The sequence below is a fragment of the Dipodomys merriami genome, unplaced genomic scaffold (assembly GCF_024711535.1).
Source record: "Dipodomys merriami isolate MVZ:Mamm:240054 unplaced genomic scaffold, mDipMer1.0.p SCAF_1, whole genome shotgun sequence".
Taxonomy (NCBI): Eukaryota; Metazoa; Chordata; class Mammalia; order Rodentia; family Heteromyidae; genus Dipodomys; species Dipodomys merriami.
The window spans coordinates 76,340,562-76,364,908 of NW_027202270.1; the positions used below are offsets into that span (position 1 = coordinate 76,340,562).

The 24,347-nt window shown below is 38.5% G+C and overlaps 1 protein-coding gene across 1 annotated transcript in view; it reads left to right on the forward strand.

Moving 5' to 3' along the window:
* The window catches only part of Dars1 (aspartyl-tRNA synthetase 1), a 54,959-nt gene that overhangs the window by 18,111 nt on the left and 12,501 nt on the right, over positions 1-24,347 (forward strand). Inside the window, exons 5-10 of the mRNA XM_070023862.1 lie at positions 11,440-11,542; positions 12,372-12,452; positions 13,887-13,946; positions 17,595-17,706; positions 19,772-19,906; positions 23,888-24,035. Coding sequence (XP_069879963.1) covers positions 11,440-11,542; positions 12,372-12,452; positions 13,887-13,946; positions 17,595-17,706; positions 19,772-19,906; positions 23,888-24,035 — 639 coding nt within the window. The remainder of the gene's footprint in view (positions 1-11,439; positions 11,543-12,371; positions 12,453-13,886; positions 13,947-17,594; positions 17,707-19,771; positions 19,907-23,887; positions 24,036-24,347) is intronic.

The following is a 24,347-nucleotide window of genomic DNA, read 5'->3' on the forward strand; positions in this document are numbered from 1 at the left end:
TACTCATTATCTTGCCCATGTAATTGTAACCCCTCTGTACAGTATTTTCACAATTAAAAAAATTAAAAAAGAAATTTAATCTGCAATTAAAATTCATTATAGGGCTGGAAAGGTGGCTAAGTGGTAGAGTGCTTGCCTTGCATGCACCAGGCCCTGGGTTCAATTCCTCAGCTCCACATAAGCAGAAAAAGCCAGAAGTGATGCTGTGGTTCAAGTGGTAGAGTGCTAGTCTTGAGCTGAAGAATGCAGGAACAGCACCCAAGCCCAGAGTTCAAGCCCCACAACTGACAAAAAAAAAAATATATATATATATATATATATAAAATCAAGCCAGGTGCTGGTGGCTCACATCTCTAATCCTGGCTACTCAGGAGGCTGAGATCTGAGAATTGTGGTTCACAGCCAGCCCAGGTAGAAAGTTCATGAGACTCTTATCTCCAGTTAACCACCAGAAAGCCAGAAGTGGTACTGCAGCTCAAGTGGTCAAGCACTAGCCTTGAGCTAAATAGCTCAGAGACAGCGCTCAGGCCCAAAGTTCAAGCCCCACAACTGGCCCCCCCAAAAAAACAAAATTTGTTTCAGCTGGAGTTTCTAATAATTTAAAAAGCAAAATATGAGATCAGTTTCAATATCTTAAGTAGATAGACTCTTAGTATTTACTCTAAATATTAAATCTTGAGTTATCTTTTGCTTTACAAACAAGGCAGTAATGTTAGAAACTTTTAGCTTTTGAGTTTTTTCTTTAAGAAGAAAGATTGAAGTTTAAAACTAGTTGGGAGAGGCAGAAACATGTCCTAGGTAGATATACTTTATCAGTATACTTATCCAAAATGGCTCACTAATTAAATGTCACCAGACTCTTCAACACATCATTTTCATCTATTTGTTGGTAAGATCAATTTTCTCATGGCTGAATACATCTAGAAATGAAGCAACTGAATGGATTTCTTAGGGAGGTTTATATATCTAATAAATTTCTTGGACTGTAGATAGGGTTCCAGTGGTAGTGTTAACTGAGAGCAAGAGCATTAGGCTCTACAGTATCTGCACCAGAATGAAAAGATTCATAGTTGTATATATGAAGTGGATAGGAATATATTTATATCTTTAAATTAAATTTTTCTGTGGTAGTTTCACAGGTTTGCTTGTATTTCTGGATCACATCTTGAGTTGACATTTACCTGATTTAAGACAAGAAGTTAATCCCTTTTTTCTCTCTTTCTTTCTCTCTTTCTCTCTCTCTCTCTAGTTCTCTCTCTCTCTCTCTCTCTCTCTCTCTCTCTCTCTCTCTCTCTCTCTCTCTCTCTCTCTCTCTCTCTCCTTTTCCTTTCCTTTCCTTTCCTTTTCTTTTCTTTTCTTTCTCCAGTCCTGGAGCTTTGAACTCTGGGCCTGAGCTCTGCCTCTGAGATCCTTTTGCTCAAGGCTAATACTCTTCCACTTGAGACATAGCACTGCATCTGGGTTTTTCTGAATAGTTTATTGGAGATGGGAGTCTCATGGACTTTCCTGCCTGCATGGCTTTGAACTGTGATCCTAGATCTCAGCCTCCTGAGTAGCTAGGATTACAGTTATGAGCTACTGGTGCTCAGCTATTTTTTCTTTCTAAAATGATTTTTCATTTAGTACCATTTAAAAGTCAGTGATTCCCTGGGTGCTGGTGGCTCATGCCTGTTATCCTTGTTAGCTACTCAGGAGACTGAGATCTGAGGATTGTGGCTCAATGCCAGATGGGGCAGGAAATTTTGAGACCCAGTTAACCTCCAGAAAACCAGAAGTTGTGCTGTGGCTCAAAGTCATAGAGCGCAAGCATTGAGCAGAAGAGCTCAGGGACAGTGCCCAGGCCCAGTTTTCAAGCCCCATGACTGACCAAAAAGTCAGTGATTAGTTTATGGTCATAAAAAGTTGGCTTGGGGGGGGGGGGGGGGGCAAGCACTGGTCCTAGAGCTTGAATTCTGAACTTGGGATCTGGTCCCTGAGCTTTTGGGTTAGCATTCTACCAATTGAGCAACAGCTCCTTCCAGCATTTTCTTGATTAATTGAAGATCAAGAGTTTCATGGACTTTCCTGCCTGGCCTAGCTTCAAACTGAGATCCTCGGATTTCAATCTCCTGACTAGCTAGGATTACTGGGTGTAAGCCCTGAGGCCTTTCAGTATTGACTGCTATAGAGGACAGTGATTAATATGTAAACATAAATTGTTAAAACTTTATGAGACTGGGGCTGGGAAGGTGGCTCAGTGGTAGAGCGCTTGCCTTGCATGCATGAGGCCCTGGGTTCAATTCCCCAGCACCACATAAGCAAAAAGAAAAAAGCCAGAAGTGGCGCTGTGGCTCAAGTGGTAGAGCGCTAGCCTTGAGCTGAAAGAGCTGAGGGACAGTGCCCAGGCCCAGAGTTCAGGCCCCTCGACTGGATCCAAAAAAAAAAAAAAAAACTTTATGAGACTGATGTTAAAATGACTATTGCTAATGTGGATAGTAATTTTTAAAGTTAAAAATCATACATTGCTATTTACTTGTTCATATAATCTGATATTTCAAACACAGGATTTTTTTATTCTGAAAATAAGGGTTATTCAGTACTATTATTTATACATATTTTAAGATTTTACTACATATCCTATTAGTCATTGTGGTTAAGTAAGTTAACCACAATGGTAAGTCATACTCTAATGATTAGTCACCTAGCTACATGCTAGTTTTGTTTATTTTCTTTTCTAAGCAATTGCACCTAAATGTTATTTCACTAGTTGGTTAGTTAAATTTTCAGTTTGTTACATTAGCTAATTGATCAGAAAGTAGCAAGAATATTCAGAAGCCTCATTGACTTAGAAAAATAATCCCAGGCAATCTGCTAAGCTGGGGTTATACAAATGAAAACTTAATTTTAGGAAAAGGGAAAGAGCGGTAAATACTATATCCGGAGACATGTTATAGGTTCTATGGTAGGAGCAGGTATTTATCTAGAGTTGAAGTTTTGAAGGAAAGCAGTATCCATATGGACATTACTGAATGTTGGTACTGCTTAAATACTAGCATCTGCATGACTTAAACCTCTCTGTTGCAACAGGATATTCATCTATTAGAAAAGAAACAGCTATAAAAGTCAATGTAAGCCAGGTACCCATGGCTTTTGCCTATAATCCTAGCTACTCAGGAGGCTGAGATCTGAAGATAGAGGTACAGAGCCAGCCTGAACAGGAAAAGCTGTGAAATTCTTATCTCCAGTAAGACACCAGTAAACTGGAAGTAGCACTGTGACTCAAGTGGTAAAGAGCTCAGGCCCAGAGTTCAAGACCCATGACTGACCAAAAAAAAACCAAAAACCAACGTCTAAAGCTAAGTGTGTGACTCAAGCGGTAGATTCCTCACCTAGCAAGTGTGAGGCCCTAAGTTCAGACCCCAGTACAGTACTGCCAGAATATATATATATATTCTGATGTAAGATCCATTAGCTTTACCACACCTCCAGAGAATCCGTGGCAGATAAAAATGCTAAAACAAACAAAACCTACACAAGCTGAGACGTTTCACAAGTTAAACTAAAAGATGTAAAAAGTAAGTCAAAACCTAGTGTCCAAAAAAAAAAATCCCAGATTATGGGATTCATTCTTGTTGGTTAAATATAACTTCAAATAATTACTTCCTATTGTTTGGTATAAAATTCTGCTGCTTTTTTTTTCCCTCTGAAACTGGCAATAGAAGTGTTAATTTGAGAATTTTTTTTTTTTTTTTTTTTTTTGTCCGGTCGTGGGGCCTGAACTCTGGGCCTGGGCACTGTCCCTCAGCTCTTCAGCTCAAGGCTAGTGCTCTACCACTTGAGCCACAGCGCCACTTCCGGCTTTTTTCTTTTTGCTTATGTGGTGCTGAGGAATCGAACCCAGGGCCTTGAGCATGCAAGGCAAGCGCTCTACCACTGAGCCACCTTCCCAGCCCTTAATTTGAGAATTTTAACAGACCTGTCTGTTGCAATAGTTAGTAAGTAATCTTACTTGACTATGTAATGGTAAGGTAATTATTTAACCTCTTAAGAGTCTCTGTTTTTTCACCTGTAAAATGGTGAGAATACTTAACTTTTTGGTATTTGTAAAACACCAAATTGCTAAGCAATAATGGGATTTATAGAATAATGAGATTTATATAATAAAACTACTTCCATTTAGTTGGGCACAGGTAGCTCTTATTTGTAATACTAGCTACTTAGTAGGCTCAGATCTGAGGATTGCGATTCAAAGCCAGCCCAGGCAGGAAAACTCGAGAGACTCTTCTAATTGTTCACAGAAAAAGCCAGAAGTGGCATTGTGTCTCAAGAGGTAGATCACTAGCCTTGAGTAAAAATGGGGCTCAGGAACAGTACTCAGGACAAGAGTTCGAGGCCCATGACTGACAAAAACAAAAACTTCCATTTGAGCCAAGTGCTGGTGGCTCATGCCTGAAATCCCAGCTACTCAGAAGGCTGAGATCTGAGGATCAAGGTTCAAAGCCAGTCTGGGCAAGAAAATCTGAGACTCTTTTCTACAATTAACCACAAGAAAACCAGAAGTGCTCATGGCTCAAGTGGCAGAGCAATTGCCTTGAGCTGAAGAGCTCGGGACAGCACCCAGGCCCAGAGTTCAATCCCCATGACTGACCAAAAAAACCAAAACATTTCCATTTGAATTGTAAAAGTAAATGTTATTAGTTTCTTAAGCATTAAAAAAAAATACAAAGTAAGTATTACCACAGAGGAGTGGCACGAAGTTTTTTAAAGCATTCCATATAGAGAGAAAATGTGAAGAAATATGGGCTGAATAGAAAACAGTGCCTATAGAAAAATGATTGAATTAACATTTGAGTTCTGAATTGAAAAGTAAGTATGTTCTTTTATAATTAAAAAAGTAAGTTTGTAAAACAATATCTTTGAAATACTCTTTTTCAAAAATAACTTAAAGGGGCTGGGAAGGTGGCTCAGTGGTAGAGCGCTTGCCTTGCATGCCTGAGACCCTGGGTTCAATTCCTCAGCACCACATAAGCATAAAGAAAAAAGCCGGAAGTGGCGCTGTGGCTCAAGTGGTAGAGTGTTAGCCTTGAGCTGAAGAGCTGAGGGACAGCGCCCAGGCCCACAGTTCAGGCCCCACGACCGGAACCAAAAAAAAAAAACAACTTAAATACCAGGGATGTAGTTCAGTAGTTAAGTACTTGACTAGCTGCATTAAGTTCAAGGCCCAACACCACCAAAACATAAAAAAAGCTGGAAATCCTAAGAACGAATGGTCATTTTTCCTCTGCTCTATATTCAAGGAATACCTTCCAAAGTTATTAATACCTCGCACTGGGACATTGTACCAGTAAACATATATTTCTCCATATTCATATGCAATATGATAGCCTCTGGCTAGTGTATATACCATTAAATGTTTTTTCACCTGACTTCTGTGCTCCAACAATAGCCTTTTGCTCAGTGATTATGAGTTTTATTCTCAACCCTAATGGTCTTCAAGGTATAATTTTTTTTAGTGACCCGTCAAGGAAAAAAAATAACCACTCTTCTTTCCATTGTCCCTCTCTCCCTCTTACCATCATCTTTTCTTTCCTGTCTTTTATCCAAGAACGAGAAAGAATATGAGTCTTTATATGGTTAATTTGTAGGCTAGCAAAGGACATATCACTTATATTGTATTTCAGGTCACATGTCACCTCTGGCACATGAAGTTTCTAAAGATTGCAGCATAAAAAGCGCTAATTCTAGTATCCTCATAAGCAGTTTCATTTTACTTTGCATGATTAACTGCTTTGAGATTATCATATTTTAATAAACTAGCCCACAGAAAATAGACAAGTGTCTGGGCGTAATGGTGCTCACCTGTAATCTCAGCACTCAGGAAACTAAAGCAGGAGGATCATGAGTTCAAGGCCAGCCTGGGCTATATAGTGAGGACAAGCCAAGAGGACTGGCCATATGGCTGGGGGAGGTATGGTTAACCTGAAGCCGTTGAATTGCAAAATTAATTAGTTAATTCTAGTTCTATAATTATCTTTGAACAGTGCTACTTTTGAATTGTGTGTTTATAACTGCTACCTTTTCCCTGAATTAGTTGCTTAAAAGAACATTGGACAAATGAATAAATTCTGTCACATTTGTTAGGAAATAAACTCTGTTTTTCATAATTCTGCACAGTCAGCTCTCCTGGGTTCTGCATTCATTGATTCAGCCAACCACATATCAAAAATTTTGCAAAAATGTTATATCTGTACTGGACATGTAAAACATAAAGATTTTTTACTCCCTTGTCATTATTCTCTAAAGTGGTATAACAAGTATTTATATAAAATTAGCTTTGTATTACATAATATAAGTAATCTACAGATTATTTAGACTATAGGGCAGGATATGGATACATTATAGGCAAATGCTATGCCCTAGGGGCATGTAAGGGATTTGAGCATCTGCAGTTTGGTGGGGAGGAGTGTCAGGGAACCAGTCTCCATGGATAGATAGCAAAGGACAGCTGTGTTCTTTCTAATCCTTTCACAATGCAAAATATACATTGAAAATTTTTAGTGTGTATTTGATAAAGTACAAGTAAACTTTGTATTGCTTCAAAATCCTTATGATCATATGATAGCTTTGAACTTAAGGGTTTTTTAAATTTTATTATATATATTTAATATATATATGTATATATTGAGGGGGCAGGTGGGGTACAGGTACTAGGGCTTGTACTCAGGGCTTTGTGCTTTTGCTTGACTTTTTTGCTTAAGGCTGGTACTTTACCACTTCAGCTGCAGCTCCACTTCCAGCTTTTTGTTGGTTTATTGGAGATGGAGTTTCACAGACTTTCTTGCCTGGGCTGGCTTTAAACCAATCCTCAGATCTCAGCTTCCTGATAGAATTACAGGTGTTAGCAACTGGCACCTGGCTTCAAAGGGTTTTTTCTTGGTGGTACTGGGGTTTGATCCTGAGGACTTACACTCACTAGGCTTGCTTGTTTACCTAGTGCCCTACAACTTGGGCCATGCTTCCACCTCTACTGTTTCGGTTTATTTTGAATTACTTGTTCAGCTGGTGCTCTACAATTTGAGCCAGGCCTCCTTCAGCCCTGCTCTTTCTGTTTATTTTGGAGACAGTCTCACTGGAGTTGAGCCATAATTACCCAACTCTTCGCCTTCTGATTAGCAAGGATTACAGGCATGTATTATAAGCACCCAACCCATGTATTAATTTTTTTTAATGTAAAGAATGGTATTTTTGTGATTTTTATTCTATAAAAACAACTTTAGGAGCTGGGAAGTTGGCTCAGTGGTAAAGTGCTTGCCTTGCATGCACGAGGTGCTGGGTTTGATTCCTCCGCACCATATAAGCCAAAAAAAGCTGGAAGTGGTGCTGTGGTCAAGTGGTAGAGCGCTAGCCTTGAGCTGAAGAGCTGAGGGACAGTGCCTAGACCCAGAGTTGAGGCCCCATAACTGACAAAAATAACAATAAAAAAATAATAAAAACACTTTAGTTAGAACTTAACTATTACATTGGTGGCTGACAATTCCCCATGTATACTAATTTATCCTATTGGCTAGTGATTAATTATATGGAATTAGAAAAAGGTGGTTGGGAAATTAAAGAAGTATGAAACACAATCCAGTGATAATGTATTTCATCAAGGTAATAAAGAATAAAAATAGCTGACTTAGCTCTTAAAAAGATGTGTTTAATTTTCTTCTATTTCTCCTGTAATAAAATAGTTCTGAGGAGTTCCTCTGCTTTTCATCATGGATTTCTTTTTCTCTGTTATTTCCTCTATAAAAACCCAAACTTTCTGTTAGATACAACTTTTTTTTTCTCCAAAATATGGCCTTAGTAGAAGCCGTTTTCATTGTAAGTCAGTGAAAAAATTAATTAGACCATATTTCTATAAAGTAAAATTTCATCTTTCTGGCAGCAATGTTCTCAAGTATTCCTATCAAATTGTGTCTGTTTATATACATATGCACACATATGAAAAACCCTAGCCTTTTATAGTTCTGTTTGTTTGTGCCAGTACTGGGATTTGAATTCAAGGCCTCACATTTTTTTTGCACATTGCTGGTACTCTACCACTTAGGCCACAGCTCTCCTTTCTGCTGTTTGATGGTTGATGGGAAATAAAAGAGTCTCTCAGATTTATCTACCCAGGGTTCCTTTGAACACTGTAATTCTCAAATCTCAGCTTCCCATATAGCTAGGACTATAGGGTTAAGCCATCAGTTCCTAGAAACCTTTTACTAATTCTAGCAAATGAGTTTTAGCCTGACCCTTTTCACAAATCTTTTATGGGGCTTGAACTCAGGGCCTAACACTGTCCCTGAGTTTTTGTGCTCAAGCCTAGTGTTCTGCCACTTGAACCACAACTATACTTTCAGCTCTTTGATGATTAATTGGAGATATGAATCCTGCCCAGGCTGGCTTCTTACCTTGAGCCTCAAAACTCAGTATTCTGAGTAGGTAGGATTATAGGTGTGAGCCACTGGTGCCTAATCACAAATCTCTTTATTTGTAGTACTTTTTAATGTTTTTTTTTTTCTTTTGAATCCTCTCATTTCAACAAATAGATTTGGATGTATAGATGTATTAGAACTAAATCACTCAAAATTAAAAAATAAAAAGTCATCTAGTACTTCTGAGGAAGAAAGAAAATTTTTCTTTTTTTGGGGGTCCGGTCATGGGCCTGAACTCTGGGCCTGGGCGCTGTCCCTCAGCTCTTCACCTCAAGGCTAGTGCTCTACCACTTGAGCCACAGCACCACTTCCGGCTTTTTTTTCTGCTTACATGGTGCTGAGGAATCGAACCCAGGGCCTCGGGCATGCAAGGCAAGCGCTCTACCACTGAACCACCTTCCCAGCCCAAAGATTTTTCTTTCATTGAATTTCTAGTCAGCCATGGCCATGTTTTGTTTTGTTTTTTGGAGGGAGTACAGTGGGTGGTAGGGTCACACTTCTTGGCAGGTATTCTTTCACTTGAACTAAGTCTCCAGCTCCTTTTTGCATTGATTATTTTCAAAGTAGGGTCTCATTTCATACCTGCAATCCCCCTGAGTTCTCCCTTATTGCTGAGGATGACAGGCATTCAGCACTGAATCCAGTCATTGTGCTTCTCCCAGAGCTGAGTTAACAGATATGCACCATCATGCCCAGCTATTACTTGAGTTGGTATCTCACAGACTTTTAAGACTGGGTAGGCTGACCTTGAACCATCTCTTCTGTTCTCCACATCCCAAATAGGTAGAATTACCAGCTTCTTCTGAAAGGAAAATAGTATGGAATCCAATTCTTAAGAGTAGATGTATTGGGGCTGGGAAGGTGGCTCAATGGTAGAGTGTTTGCCTTGCATATATGAAGCCCTGGGTTCAATTCCTCAGCACCATATAAGCAGAAAAATCAGAAAGCAGCACGGTGGCTCAGTGGTAGAGTGCTAGCCTTGAGCTGAAGAGCTCAAGCCCAGAGTTCAGGCCCTGTACCCACACAAAAAAAAAAGTAGATGTATTGAAGTTGAGTTGAAGAAAATTATCTGACAACGGAAGGTCCACAGTTCTACCAAATGCCTTCTACAAGGACATCAGAAGGGGTAAAATAAAGTAAGTAGTCTGGAGGGGAAGGGAGAGGGGTCATAGTAGAAAGGTAGTCAGATTGGAACTTTAGTAGGGGATAGGGCACATTACTTGATAAGGAAAAGAATACCTCATGTCATGTGAAACAGTAGAATTTGCAAGGCTTGAATTATTTATTCAAGCATCAGGTTTAGTTGTGCAAATGGGTGAGGTAATTGAGAGGTAGCAGTCACACTAAAGACACTCAGTTGAGACTAGTTTGCCAGTATTATTAGAATGCCCTGTTAACAGTAAACTGGAGCCCACTGATCCTCTCAAGTCTCAGAGGAGTCTTATCTTAGTTGGCCAACTACTTTTGCCAAAAAAAAATGTTTCTTCAATACACAAGGTTTTAGTTAAACATTCACTGATAGTTCTAGTAGGAGTTTTAAGAGACTTAAGAGAGTTATATGATACGTGTACTGTTGGATTTTTATTTTTACAAGGTAGTTGGTGATAAAGAATTCTAGGCAGTACAGTAAACAAAATGAGAATTTTTCTTATTTAGCAGCCATACCTAAATGCTTCATTTTGATTCTAACCTGAGTTAAATGTTTATTAAAATACTATGGTAACCTCCAGTGTAAATTAAACAGTGTTGGATTTCTAGAATGTTTTAATGGCACCAAAACTACTAACAATCCAATTCCTTGACACAAAGAATAGAATTTTTCCATGGAAGTTTAGTCTGAGTGTAGGTCTTGATACTAGGTCTGAGACTAGGACTGGAACTCAGAACCTGATGTTTTTGTTCATTGACTAGTGCTCTACCAACTGAGCCATGCCTCCGGCCCCTTCCCACCTCATTAATACGTTGTAGCACATTCTGTTAGTATAAGAATATACACAAAAGCAAAACTAGCCAGGCGCCAGTAGCTCACACCTGTAATCCTAGCTACTAAGGAGGCTAAAATCTGAGGATTGCAGTTCAAAGCCAGCTTGGGCAAGAAAGTCCGTGAGACTCTTAATCTCCAATTAAGCACCAGAAAACTAGAAGTAGCACAGTGGCTCAAGTGGTAGAGTGCTTGCCTTGAGCTGAAGAGCTGAGGGACCGCGCCCAGCCCCACAATTCAAGCCCCCAACTGACCTCCCCCCAAAAAAAACTAGTGCAATCTGCATTTTTTCTTCCTTGGTTATATATTAGAAATCAAAAAACAATTGAATGTCTAGTAAGCATAAATAATATTTTATATTTCAGAATTTTAGTGTCTGGTATAAAGAGTATACTTCCCAAGAGATGCATTACTTTTCACTCATCAGATATTAAGGTTTAAATAGTAATCCTTTTAAGTTGGAATACACAATCTAGTAGTCTGTCATGAGTGCAGTGACAAAGTATGCTCAGAAACTACAGGCAATAGGGATTTAATTGCAGAGCAACACCCTAATGTCCTTTTATTACCTTGAAATCTTTTCAGTTGACCTTCTTCTATTATTTAATTCCATTACTTACCAGTAATTGCATTTATTGAAGCCAATGTTTCTCGTTATAGAAAATGCTGATCTTAGTGAATCTCAAGAATAGGACGGAAAATGTTCTTTAATAAATAATTCAAAGACTTTACTACTTTTCACAATTCAATTGGTTCTATTGCCTTTTATGTCCTGAGAATCTATAAATGGTTACAAATTATAGCATGAAAAAAAAATCATCTCTATAAGGAATCTCACAATGCATGTCCCGTAATAGCTTATTGTAAGTAGGTTAAACAGGCTGCCTTGATCTTGAGTGGATACTATTAAAGAGAAGTTTGATATATTCAACAGCCTTTACTGTTTAAACATAAAATGAGTTCTGACACTTCTAATAAGATTATTAAAGTTGAGGTTGTTGTTTTTCTTGACAGCATCAACAAAGAAAGCATCATAGATGTAGAAGGTGTTGTGAGAAAAGTGAATCAGAAAATTGGAAGCTGTACACAGCAAGATGTTGAGTTACATGTTCAGAAGGTAAAATATAAAATTGTGAGGACTTGGACATGGCGCTGTGGCTCAAGCAGTAGAGTGCTCGCCTTGAGCTGAAGAGAGCTGAGGGACAGTGTTCAAGCCCCATGACCAACAAAAAATAAAATAAAATTGTGAGGACTAGAAATATACCTTTGTGCTTAGCATGCTCAAAGCCCTGGATTCAGTCACTAGCATCCAAAAAAAAATATGGTGGGTGTGTGCTAGAGAAAGAGGCTTTTTTTTTTTTTTTTGAGAAAGAGAAAATTTTAAAGGTTTGATTCTTAGAGCAAACCACATTTTGATTGAAGTTCTGACACTGATTTTTTTTTTTTTTTTGTCGGTCGTGGGGGCTGAACTCTGGGCCTGGGCACTGTCCCTCAGCTCTTCAGCTCAAGGCTAGTGCTCTACCACTTGAGCTACAGTGTCACTTCTGGCTTTTTTCTGCTTATATGGTGCTGAGGAATCGAACCCAGGGCCTCATGCATGTAAGGCAAGCACTCTACCACTGAGCCAACTTCCCAGCCCTGAGACTGATTTTTCTAAAATCAGCTTTTGTATGATACAGCCAGCCCCTTATTATATTGGTATGTACTTTAGGATAAAGTATTTGTATGTATGCTATTTTACTTTTGACAACCCTTAGAGCAGTCAAAAATAGCCTCATTTTATAGGTGAAAAATGCAGATCTTCTTCTTTGATTTCAGCAAGTAGTTTCAGTTCAAGATACATGAAAATACTGCTTCATGTTTAAGTCAACTGTAGATTGTTTTTTAAGCAACACATGCCAGATTGTGTGTGCTTCTGATTATTTTTTGCAATTTTTCTCTTCTAGATTTATGTCATCAGTTTGGCTGAACCTCGCTTGCCCCTGCAGCTGGATGATGCCATTAGGCCTGAGGTGGAAGGAGAAGAGGTAAGATTTATATTAATGAATTATGCTTCTTCTGTATAGTTTGCAAAATGTTGAAACCATGATGTCCTACTTTTGGGTTAAGTGTTCCTGTGAATTGATTTGAATTGTTTTTATTTAAATTTACTCTTCAGAGGCTAGGGATGTGACTTCAGTGTAGAATGTTTGTCTAGCATGCCATGGGCTTGTGTTGGATCCCTACCTCCACAAAAATTAACTGACACCAGCAGTTCTCAAACTTTTGTTCTCAAGATCCCTTTTATGCTTAAAAATATTGAAACACCTTCTGCCCTCAGTCTTCATTTTGTGTATCAATATTTACAGTACTAGAAATGCTAGTTGCTCAGGAGGCTGAGACCTAGAGGATCATGGTTTTCAGCTAACCTAGGCAGAAAAATCTGTGAACTCCATTTCCAGTTAATCAGCAAAATACCAGACTGGAGACAAGCCACCAGATGGGAGACAAGCCTTAAGTGGTAGAGTGCCAGCTGAGCAAGAGTACAAGGCCCTGAGTTCGAGCTCTAGTACCAGCACACACAAAAAAAGAAAAAGCTAAAACAAATTTTATTCGTTTATTTAAAATTATCATATAAAAGTATTATATTTGTATGAATTTCATATAAGTAATAAAAATAATACAATTTTATGTTTTTCAAAAGAAAAAAATAGCTGTGTGTCAGTGGCTCACTCCTTTAATCCTAGCTGATCAGGAAACTAAGATCTGAGAATCTTGGTTTGAAGCCAGCCTGGGCAAAGTCGGTGAGACTTACCACAAAAAAAAAAAAAAAGACTCAAGTGTAGAATGCCAGCCTTGAGTGAAAAAACAGAATGAAAATACCCAGTCCCTGATTACTAGCACTAAAAAATAATAATTTAGTATGAAGAATGACATATTATCTATCTACAAGTATTTATAATGTCTCATCTCATGTACGCCAACTAGGTTCTCACATTGCCTCTGAATTCACTCTGTTGTGATAGTACACTCAGTACATTCAGAAAGAATGACAGCAAAAAATATTATGGAAATAAAGATTTGGCTTCATAAACCCCCTGAAAGAGTCTCAGAAACCTTCTGATTCCCAGATAACACTTTTAAGAACTGCTACTATCTTTCGTCTTTTATCTGTTCTATTAACCTGGGACTAACAGATTAAATCCAGTAAACAATAGAGGTCTATAGTTATGTCGAAATAATGAGTGAAGGGATTGTAAAAGGGGATAGATAGAAACATTAACACCTGTTGATTCTCACTTCTTTTTATTCCTTTGATCTTTTAACATTGACTTCTCTAGCCTTTCCTTTGTTTCTGCCATTATTTTCAATCCCAGATTTTCATTTATAATGCATGCATTATTTTAAAAAAAGCAAATATGGCTTCTATATATGGTTTTCAAAACATTAGTAAAATCTGTTCTGTTCTGTTTTGTTTTTAGGAAGGAAGAGCTACTGTTAATCAGGATACAAGATTAGACAACAGAGTCATTGATCTTAGGGTATGATTTCTCATTTATTATGCCAAAATAGAGATGGGCAGGGATACCAGAAAGTTAATTGTGGGACTGGAAAGGTGGCTCAGTAGTAGAGTGCTTGCCTTGTGTGCATGAGGCCCTAGGTTCGATTCCTCAGCAGAAAAACCCAGAAGTGGCGCTGTGGCTCAAGTGGTAGAGCGCTAGCCTTGAGCTGAAGAGCTCTGAGGGACAGTGCCCAGGCCCAAATTTCAGGCCCCACAACCGGACCAAAAAAAAAATCTAAAATCGGGTTTGGAATGTGGCTTAGTGGTAGAGTGCTTGCTTAGCATGCATGAAGCCCTGGGTTTGATTCCTCAGTACCACACAAACAGAAAAGGCTGGAAGTGGCACTGTGGCTCAAGTGGTAGAGTGCTAACCTTGAGCAAAAACAGCTCAGGTACAGTGCGGAGGCCGAGTTCAAACCCCAGGACTGGCACCAAAAAAAAATAATCTAAAATCCAATGTTTGTATTTGCTTATTATATCATTGCATTGCTTATTTAATTTATTCAGTACATGAATCCATAAAAATTTTTAAAAATTAAAAGTGAAAATCTGCTAAAGAATATTTTCCAGCATGTAAATGCTAAATAGAAACTTAAGATAATGTTGGAATTATCTGGATAACTGTTCAGTGTCTAATCAAGTGTGTAGCTGTCTTTCTGGCAAACAGTACCTTGAAGAAGTTATTGGAAACAGTGCTTATTCTTGTATGGCATAGGTTCGTTTTCCTTATAAATGATGCATAATAAGACACGTTTATATAATCAAAAAGAAAAGTGGGAATATCAATATGGTATTGGCATCAGGAGTGTTTGCTTTTTCATGATAATTAATCTTCTCTTAAAACTAAGTAAACTGGTGGGGTGCTGGTGGCTCATGCCTGTAATCCTAGCTACTAAGGAGGCTGAGATTTGAGGATCATGGTCAAAGCCAGCCCGGGCAGGAAAGTCTGTGAGACTCTTTTTTTTTTTTTTTTTTTTTTTTTTGGGGGGGGGGTCTGGTCGTAGGGCTGAACTCTGGGCCTGGGCACTGTCCCTCAGCTCTTCAGCTCAAGGCTAGTGCTCTACCACTTGAGCCACAGCGCCACTTTCCGGCTTTTTTTTTTTTTTGCTTATGTGGTGCTGAGGAATCGAACCCAGGGCCTCAGGCATGCAAGGCAAGCACTTCTACCACTGAGCCAACTTCCCAGCCCTGTGAGACTCTTATCTCCAATAAACCACCAGAAAACTAGAAGTAGCACTTTGGCTCAAGTAGTAGAGCACTTGCCTTGAGCCAAAGAACTGAGCAACAGCGCCCAGGCCCAGAGTTCAAGCCTCACAACAGACCCCCCCAAAAAAACTATGTAAACTGTGACACTTCCAGAGTTTAATTTCCCTTTGATATAAGGTTGAATTGAGTTTATTTGGGCTAGCTTAAAGAGGCAGGTGGCAGTAAAATGTATTCAGTGGCTCTCTTTTTGTTGTTGTTTTTGTTTTTTGTTTTTTTGGGGGGGTCCAGTCGTGGAGTCTGAACTCTGGGCCTGGGCGCTGTCCCTCAGCTCTTCAGCTCAAGGCTAGCGCTCTACCACTTGAGCCACAGCACCACTTCCGGCTTTTTTCTTTTTGCTTATGTGGTGCTGAGGAATGGAACCCAGGGCCTCAGGCATGCAAGGCAAGCACTCTACCACTGAGCCACCTTCTCAGCCCTCAGTGGCTCTCTTATAGAATATACTTTACTGGAGTCTCTATATGTATATCAATACAGGTAAACGGTTTCTGCTTTAAATAAATTGCTATTATTTTGGAAGCAGATTGTTCAACTTGAATTGGATATTTCCCTAAACCACATTTTTTTGTTGGTGGTGGTGGTCATGGAGCTTGAACTCCAAGCCTAGGCACTGTCCCTGAGCTCTTTTACTCAAGGCTCTATCACTTTCGGCCACAGTGCCATTTCTGTTTTCTGGTGGTTAATTGGAGATGAGTCTCGGGGACTTTCCTGCTCGGGCTGGCTTTGAACCATGATCTTAAGATCCCAGCCTCCTGAGTAGCTAGGATTATAGGCATGAACCACCAGGGCCTACAAATCTTTCTAATTTAAATGTAGACATTTTTAAAAAAGAATGAGTAAATAGTCTAACAAATTGATCTTTTAAATAATCTCCATTGTTTTGTGAGGAATTTATTTTTCTCTTTCTGTCTCTTGAGTTTGAATTACAAATATGTTCTTTAATAAGTCCCGTTTGCATGAGTTTCTTTAACCCTGATCTCCAGAAACTCAAGATTATTTGTTAGCATTCTTTACAGTGAAATAATGTGTTTTCAAAGTACGCTGCTGGGGCTGGGAAGGTGGCTAAGTGGTAGAGCACTTGCCTTGCATGCATGAGGCCCTGGGTTCGATTCCTCAGCACCACGTAAGCAAAAAGAAAAAAGCCAGAAGTGGCGCTGTGACTCAAGTGGTAGAGCGCTAGCCTTGAGCTGAAGAGCTGAGGGACAGCGCCCAGGCCCAGAGTTCAGGCCCCACGACCAGACCCAAAAAAAAACAAAACAAAAACAAAAAAACAAAGTACGCTGCTGTCTGAATTCAGAATGTTTTGTGTGCACAAATCATGAGAAAACCCTGACAAATTATTGAAGTCCCAATACTAACTCAGCTGTCTACAGCGAGATTAGTTGTTTGAGTCACAGATTTTATTCAACACCTATCCAGTCATGAGATAACCTTTTTCAAATATTATTAGGCAAGACCTACCGATAATTCTTGTCTATAAATGGTCTATAAAGGAAAATGGCAGGACCAGAGAAACTGAGAAAGAAAAAATGGAAAAGAAGAGGACATAGGTGATTTTTTTTCCAGACAGAATACTGCTTTAAATACTTTGTGTGTGTCGTTTGAGGAATCGGTGTGATGGGATACCTACCTCTTGTATTGTCTGTGACTATCTGCAGTTAATTTATTATTATTGATAATGGTTAAAGTAAAAGAACATGGTTTTATTCACTCATTAATTCTGTGCTAAAAATCTTACTTTCCTTAAAGGAGTATTTGTATGCTGTAAGTATTAGTACGATGGAGCACAGTGACTCACACCTGTAATCCTAGTACTTGGGAAGATGAGGTCCAGAGGATCATGATTGGAGGCCAACCTCGGCAAAAATATTTGAGACCCTGCCATGGCAATTAATAAGCTGGAAATTGCTAGAGCTGTGACTCAGCAGTAGAGTACTTGCTTAGCAAGTGAAAGGCTCTAAGTTCAAACCTCTGTAGTGAAAAAAAAATCATTAGTACATCTCACTTAGTTTGTTAACCTTAAAAACTAAAATGTAAGAGCATTTAGAAGTAAGAATGTTTTATTAATTATTAAAGATTTTTTCTTTTGTATAATTCTTATAAATTAAGGCATCTGCTCACCAAGGGTTTCTAGTGAGAATAGTTTTATGTCATTATATGTAGTCATTACACTCCAGCATGTTTTATCACCTGCTTTGTGTTATGTTTGTGTGCTTTTGTCTTTCCCCCTACTATTAGACTTTGAAATGTTGAGAGGAATAATAGTTCTGTTTACCTTTAGGTTTCTAACAATGCTGAACACACTTGATGAGTGCTCAATAAATGTGTCAGATTGATTTAATTAGATGTTGTTACTGTCTTACAGACATCAACCAGTCAGGCAGTCTTCCGTCTCCAATCTGGCATCTGCCATCTCTTCCGAGAAACATTAATTAACAAGGGTTTTGTGGAAATCCAAACTCCTAAAATTATTTCGGGTATGTTTAAAAATATTTCCTTGAATCTGGAAAATCCAAAAGAATTCTGTAAGGTTTGTTATGCAGCTATTTATTTCAAAGGTCATGCTTTGTCAACATAAGTGACTACTTGTTCCTGAAGTCATTTTATGATAATGATTGTGAAATGAGGCCCTAGCATACAAAGTGTGATTCCTTTTATATAAGTTAGTCTGGAAACTTGTTTTCATTATATTTTTCTTTCAAAATTAGTATTACAGTTTTCTTTTGTACAAACTACATTCTAAACTCGGTAAATACCTGCTGGTGGAAAGATCACGTAGTTGCCATTCTTATAGAAGAATCTTAAGCATTTTACCCTTACAGAATTGCTTAATTAACAGTAAAAGAGTGAATATAAGTGATAATTATAAATTAAAAGCTAAAACTTATATTCTTGATTTTTTCTAATTGTTACAAATGGACCTGAATTGTGAAATAGTAACCCCTCTATACAACACCTTAATAATAGCAGTACCCATAAAATTATGTTTAAAAAATGATTACAAATATTCTTGTTTTTATAATGTCTACAAAAATAGCTTTACTGTTTGATATTGGTGCAGCAAAGAGAGCATTTATTTCCAAAGCAGAAAATCTGGCTTAAATACAAACTGTGTAGAATCTCATATAAGAATAAATATGTATAGACTGACTTACCAGTTTGGACTTTCCAGTTTTTCTTTTAAGTGAACCACTTGAAGCAAAAGAATAATTTTTTTTTAATTTTATTTTATTTTATTTGTGAACATACTGTACAGAGGGGTTACAATTACATGGGCAGGATAATGCGTACATTTCTTACCAAGCATTGCACCCTCCTCCTTTGGTTTACCCTTCACATCCCTTCCCAGCCTCCCCCCTCCCCCCCAATCCCAATCCCAATCCTTCTCCTTCCCCCCCTCCCCCCCCCCCCCCCCCGCACCGACGTTGTAAAGCTCGTTTTGGACATGACAACTTGTACTTCTCATTGTTGCAACAGGTCCACCTGTATCCTTAAACAACTGGTTTTTCCCCATCTCCTCCACAAGTTATACTGACATCAAATATAGTGAAAGCAGGGGTTATACTGTGGGGGAGGGACATACAAAGCAACAAAGAGATAATCTTATAAATGCGTTAGAAACACATGCATGAAAGAAAAAACATTAAAATACATATCTAAGGGTTCATTTTCCTGACCTCACATTATCTGACTTTTTCCGCTTGACTCATACATATACTAGATATTGCAAATAAGGGAAACCATGGGACCTATGTTTCTTTGGGCCTGGCTTACTTCACTTAATATAATTTTTTCCAAGTTTTTCCATTTCCTAACAAATGGGCAATGTCATTCTTTCTGATGGAGGCATAGAATTCCATTGTGTATATATACCACATTTTCTTGATCCATTCATCTACTGAGGGGCATCTGGGTTAGTTCCATATCTTAGCTATGGTAAATAATGCTGCAATAAACATTGTTGTGCTGGTAGCTTGAGTGTGGTCTTGTTTGTAAACATTTGGGTAAATGCCCAAAAGTGGGATTGCTGGGTCTTAGGGGAGATCTATGTGGAGTCTTTTGAGGAACCTCCATACTGCTTTCCAAAGTGGTTGAACAAGTTTACATTCCCACCAACAATGAAGTAAGGTTCCTTTCTGTCCACATCCCCTCCAGCATCTATTGTTGTTAGAGTTCTTGATTTTTGCCGTTCTAACTGGGGTGAGGTGATATCTCAATGTTGTTTTGATTTGCATTTCTTTTATGGCTAGGGATGTTGAACATTTCTTCATGTGTCTATTGGCCATCCTTCTTTCTAAAAGAATAAATTTTTTTAAATGAACTATGTAACTTGTGAGTAAGATTGGGAGTGGGAAAATAGGCATAAGGAAGAGGTGACATTGTCCAAGAACATTGTACTTATAATCTGACTTATAGAATTGTAACCCCTTTGTACAAATACTTAACAATTTTCTTTTTAAAAAAACTTTAAAAAATAAATTTTTATTAGAAGTTTACACTGATAATATTACCAGTTATAATACTACAAATTTTACATTTCAGCTGCCAGTGAAGGAGGAGCCAATGTATTTACTGTGTCATATTTTAAAAATAATGCATACTTAGCTCAGTCCCCACAACTATATAAGCAAATGTGCATTTGTGCTGATTTTGAGAAGGTTTTCTGCATTGGACCAGGTAAGATTTTGTCAGTTATGTTTCCTAAATTCATTGATCGTGTAGTAGTTGCAATATTAGAAACACATTTTACATGTATAAGTACAGACATTTTGAAAGCATAAATTTTAATTGCTAACTACACAAATACTTGATTTTGAGTGCTAGGATTTATAGCCCAGTATAACAACGTTCACTTTGGATCCACACGGCCCTGAATTTGAGCCTTAGCATCACCTGGGGGAGGGGGCTGAAATAACCATGTAAATGTCTTTTGGGCAGCCAGGCACTGGTGGATCAAACCTATAATCTTAGCTGCTCCAGAGGCTAAGATTTGAGGTTTGTAGTTCAAAGCCAACTTAGGTAGGCAGGCTTACCCCCCCCTGAACCCCCAGAAAAACGGAAGTGGCACTTTGATTCAAAGTAGTAGAGCACTAGGCTTATGCAAAAGAGCTCAGGGACAGTACTCAGGCCCCAAGTTCAGGTCCCACAACCAGCCAAAAAAAAAAAAAAGGTCTATGGGCCATATTAACATAGAATTTGTTTTGGGTTTTTGTTTGTTTTTTATACTAGGATATTTGGGGGGGGGGGTGCAGGGATCCGGTTGTGGGGCCTGAACTCTGGGCCTAGGTGCTGTCCCTCAGCTCTTCAGCTCAAGGCTAGCACTCTACCACAGTGCCACTTCCGGCTTTTTTTCTTTTTGCTTATGTGGTGCTGAGGAATCGAACCCAGGGCCTCAGGCATGCAAGGCAAGCACTTTACCACTGAGCCACCTTCCCAGCCCCTATACTAGGATTTGAATTTGGCTAGCATTCTACTGCTTGGGCTGTGTCTCCAGCCTTTTTGCTTTTGAGTTTTTGGAGGGGTTTTAGTTCTTTTCTTAACTTTTTTTTTTTTGGGGGGGGGTCGTGGGGCTTGAACTCTGGGCTTGGGCGCTGTCTAACTCAAGGCCAGCGCTCTACCGCTTGAGCCTTAGCGTCACTTCCAGTTTTCTAGTGATTTATTGGAGATAAGAGTATCACGGACTTTCTTGCCCGGGCTGGGGCTTCGAACCGATCCTCAGATCTCAGCCTCCTGAGTAGCTAGGATTACAGGCGTGAGCCACCAGCGCCCCGGCAGGTTTTATTTCTTTTGTACTAGTACTGAGGCCAGGGTGTTCTCCCTTAGCTTTTTTTTGCTCAAGGCTGGCGCTCTACTATTTGAGCCACATCTCCACTTTCAGCTTTTTGTTAGTTAATTGGAGATAACAGTCTCACAGACTTCACTGCCTGGGCTGGCTTTGAACTGTGATTTTCAGATCTCAGTCTCCTGAGTAGCAAGGATTATAGGTTTCTTTGGTCTCGCTTTTTTCCTGGGCAAGCCTGAACTGTGATCTTTCTATTTAGGATGAATCTCATGAACTTTTTATGCCCTGCCTAGTCATAACCACACTCCTCCCAAACTCCACAGTAACTGTCACCTAGCTAGGTTATATTATTAAAATATTCTTAAGATGTATTTGCTAAAAGCCAAGTAAATAATTTTTTAAGCTGATTGTAAGCAAAATCCAGCCTTACATCAGCTTTTAAAACTTACCAAGGCACTGGTCACTGGTAGCTCATGCTTGTAATTCTAGCTACTCAGGAGGCTAATATCTGAGGATCAAGGTTCAATGTCAGACCAGACAGGAAAGTCCTGAGTCTCTTAATCTCCAATAAACTACCCCTTCCCACCAAAAAAAAAGGAACTGAGCTTTGTGCCTTAAGTAGTAGAGTACTATCCTTGAGCAAAAGAGACCTGGGGATAGTACCCAGGCCCTTAGTTCAAGCCCAGGAGCAACACAAAAATAAATAAACTCGGGGGAGGGGGGAGGCTGGGAAGGGATGTGAAGGGTAAACCAAAGGAGGAGGCTGCAATGCTTGGTAAGAAATGTACGCATTATCCTGCCCATGTAATTGTAACCCCTCTGTACAGTATGTTCACAAATAAAATTAAATTAAATTTAAAAAAAAGAAAGGTGTTAATGAATAAAGGATAGCATTTAAAATATAAAATTGTCCCAGAAATATCTACAAAAATAAGGTACAGATTAAGAGTATTTGTGTTTATGATATGGGTAAAAATATTTGTGCAAAATATGATTTGTAATATAAAATAATAAAAGTCAAACTATAGAAAAATAGAAACCAATATGTTGTGCAACCCAAATATGGTTAATATGTAAGAAAATACCCTTGTGTGTCCTGGGAAAACTTCTATAACTAACTTAAATAGAATAAAATTTATATATGAAAAAAATAAATAAATAAACTCACCAAGTTTTTATATGTTTGATAGTTCAATAAAAATAAATGCTTTCCCACAAAGAAAAAGGCAATATCATTAAATGTCTTAATTTTCTGAATTCATTGACCATTTATTTTATATATATATATATACATATATATGCTGCATATATATTCTTTTTTTTATTGTGAAAATACTGTACAGAGGAGTTACAATTACATGGGCAAGATAATGAGTACATTTCTTATCAAGCATTGTAGCCTCCTCCTTTGTTTCCCCTTCCCATCCCTTCCCATCCTCCTCCCCCACCCCCCTGCATATATATTCTTATGCTAGATACCCATGTACATAAAAGAAGAATAAACTAGTGTTTCTCAATTTTTTTTTTTTTGTTGGTTGTAGGGCTTGAACTCAGAGCCTGGGTGCTGTCCTTGAGCCTCTTTGTATTCAAGGCTAGCGCTCTACCACTTGAGCCACGGTGCCATTCCAGTTTTTGAGTGGTTAGTTGGAAAGAAGAGTCTCATGGGGACTTTTCTGCCCAAGCTGGCTTTAAACCAGGATCGTCTGATCTTGGCCTCCTAAGTAGCTAGAATTACAGGTGTGAGCCACCACTGCCCAGCTTCATTTCTCAAATGTTAATGCACACAAATCACTTAGGAATCTTGTTAATATACAGATTCCATGTAATAAAGTTGGGGTGAGGCCTAAGATTCTGTAGTCCAGGTCAATTGGTTTCATTTGCAGGTCATGCTTTTAGTAACAAGGGAATAAGCATTGTCTTTGATACCAAGATGAATAAGACATACTCTAAGCAGTTCCAAAGAATAATCAAATGATTTTCAAAATGAACAATTATGCTGTACAATCAGCAGATTGGTGTTAATTACCCAGAAAAGAGTTACTTTGTAAGTATAAAAAGAGGAAGAAGTTGGGGCTGGGTGGCTCAGTGGTAGAGTGCTTGCCTTGCAGGCATGAGACCCTGGGTTCGATTCCTCAGCACCACATAAGCAAAAAGAAAAAAAGCCTGAAGTGGCACTGTGGCTCAAGTGGTAGAGTGCTAGCCTTGAGCTGAAGAGTTGAGGGACAGCGCCCAGGCCCAGAGTTCAGGCCCCACAACTGGACCCAAAAAAAAAAGAGGAAGAAGTTAGAATTGACTAGAGTAGCTAGCCATGAAAACAAAGCCAAACTGAAAAGGGCTTGAAGGGCAGGGTAGGATTTATGAGCAACAAGGACAGTTACTTCTAGTCAGAGGAAACAGGGTCAGTAAAGAACATGGACTATCAGAGTAAACAAAATAAGAATAGTATTAAAGACATGCAAAATATAGGTTAAGAGTAAATTATGAGCACAAGAAGGTTTTTAGACCTTTGTTATTTTACATCATTATTATACTTATTTGGGGCCCATTATAAGTAACTAAACAAGGGTGTGTTATATGAACATTAGTAATAAAATTTAGAAGAACTATACTGATTCATAACTGAATTCACTTTTTAATTTTGAGAAGATACTTTGGGATCTTGCATTCTCCTGTGGTTCTCATGAACTTCATTTATTAATTTATATTTGGCATATATTTTACACTGCATACCTATCAGAATTTATATGAACTTGCTGTCTAGGCATATAGTGATATGAAACTAGAACCACCTGAGTACTACTAAGTGGAAATTTGTATTTAAATTACAATCTGTCTAAAATTTAAAACAATTTGCTATTTATTCCTTTTGTTCATAGTTTTCCGAGCTGAAGACTCTAATACCCACAGACATTTAACCGAATTTGTTGGTTTGGACATTGAAATGGCTTTTAATTATCATTACCATGAAGTTCTGGAAGAAATCGCTGACACCTTGGTACAAATATTCAAAGGACTTCAAGAAAGGTTAAGAAGTATTTTATATCCCTAAATATTCTTAATTTGAAGTTAGTTTGGGTTCTTTTTTGTTTTGGTTTGGTTTTGGCTTTTTGAGATAGGATTTTACTATATAGCCTACCTTACTTTAAAGAAGAAAAAAATTGAATTGATATGCAAATTAAACTTATTGTGCATACTTACCCAGAAATCAATGTAACTAGTTATATGCTCCGTAAGTATTCCTAGACTGACCAGTATTTTGACACATGCCTATAATCCTAGTGTTCAGGAGGATAACAGGAGTTTCAAGAGTTTGATGGCAGCCTGTGCTGCATACTC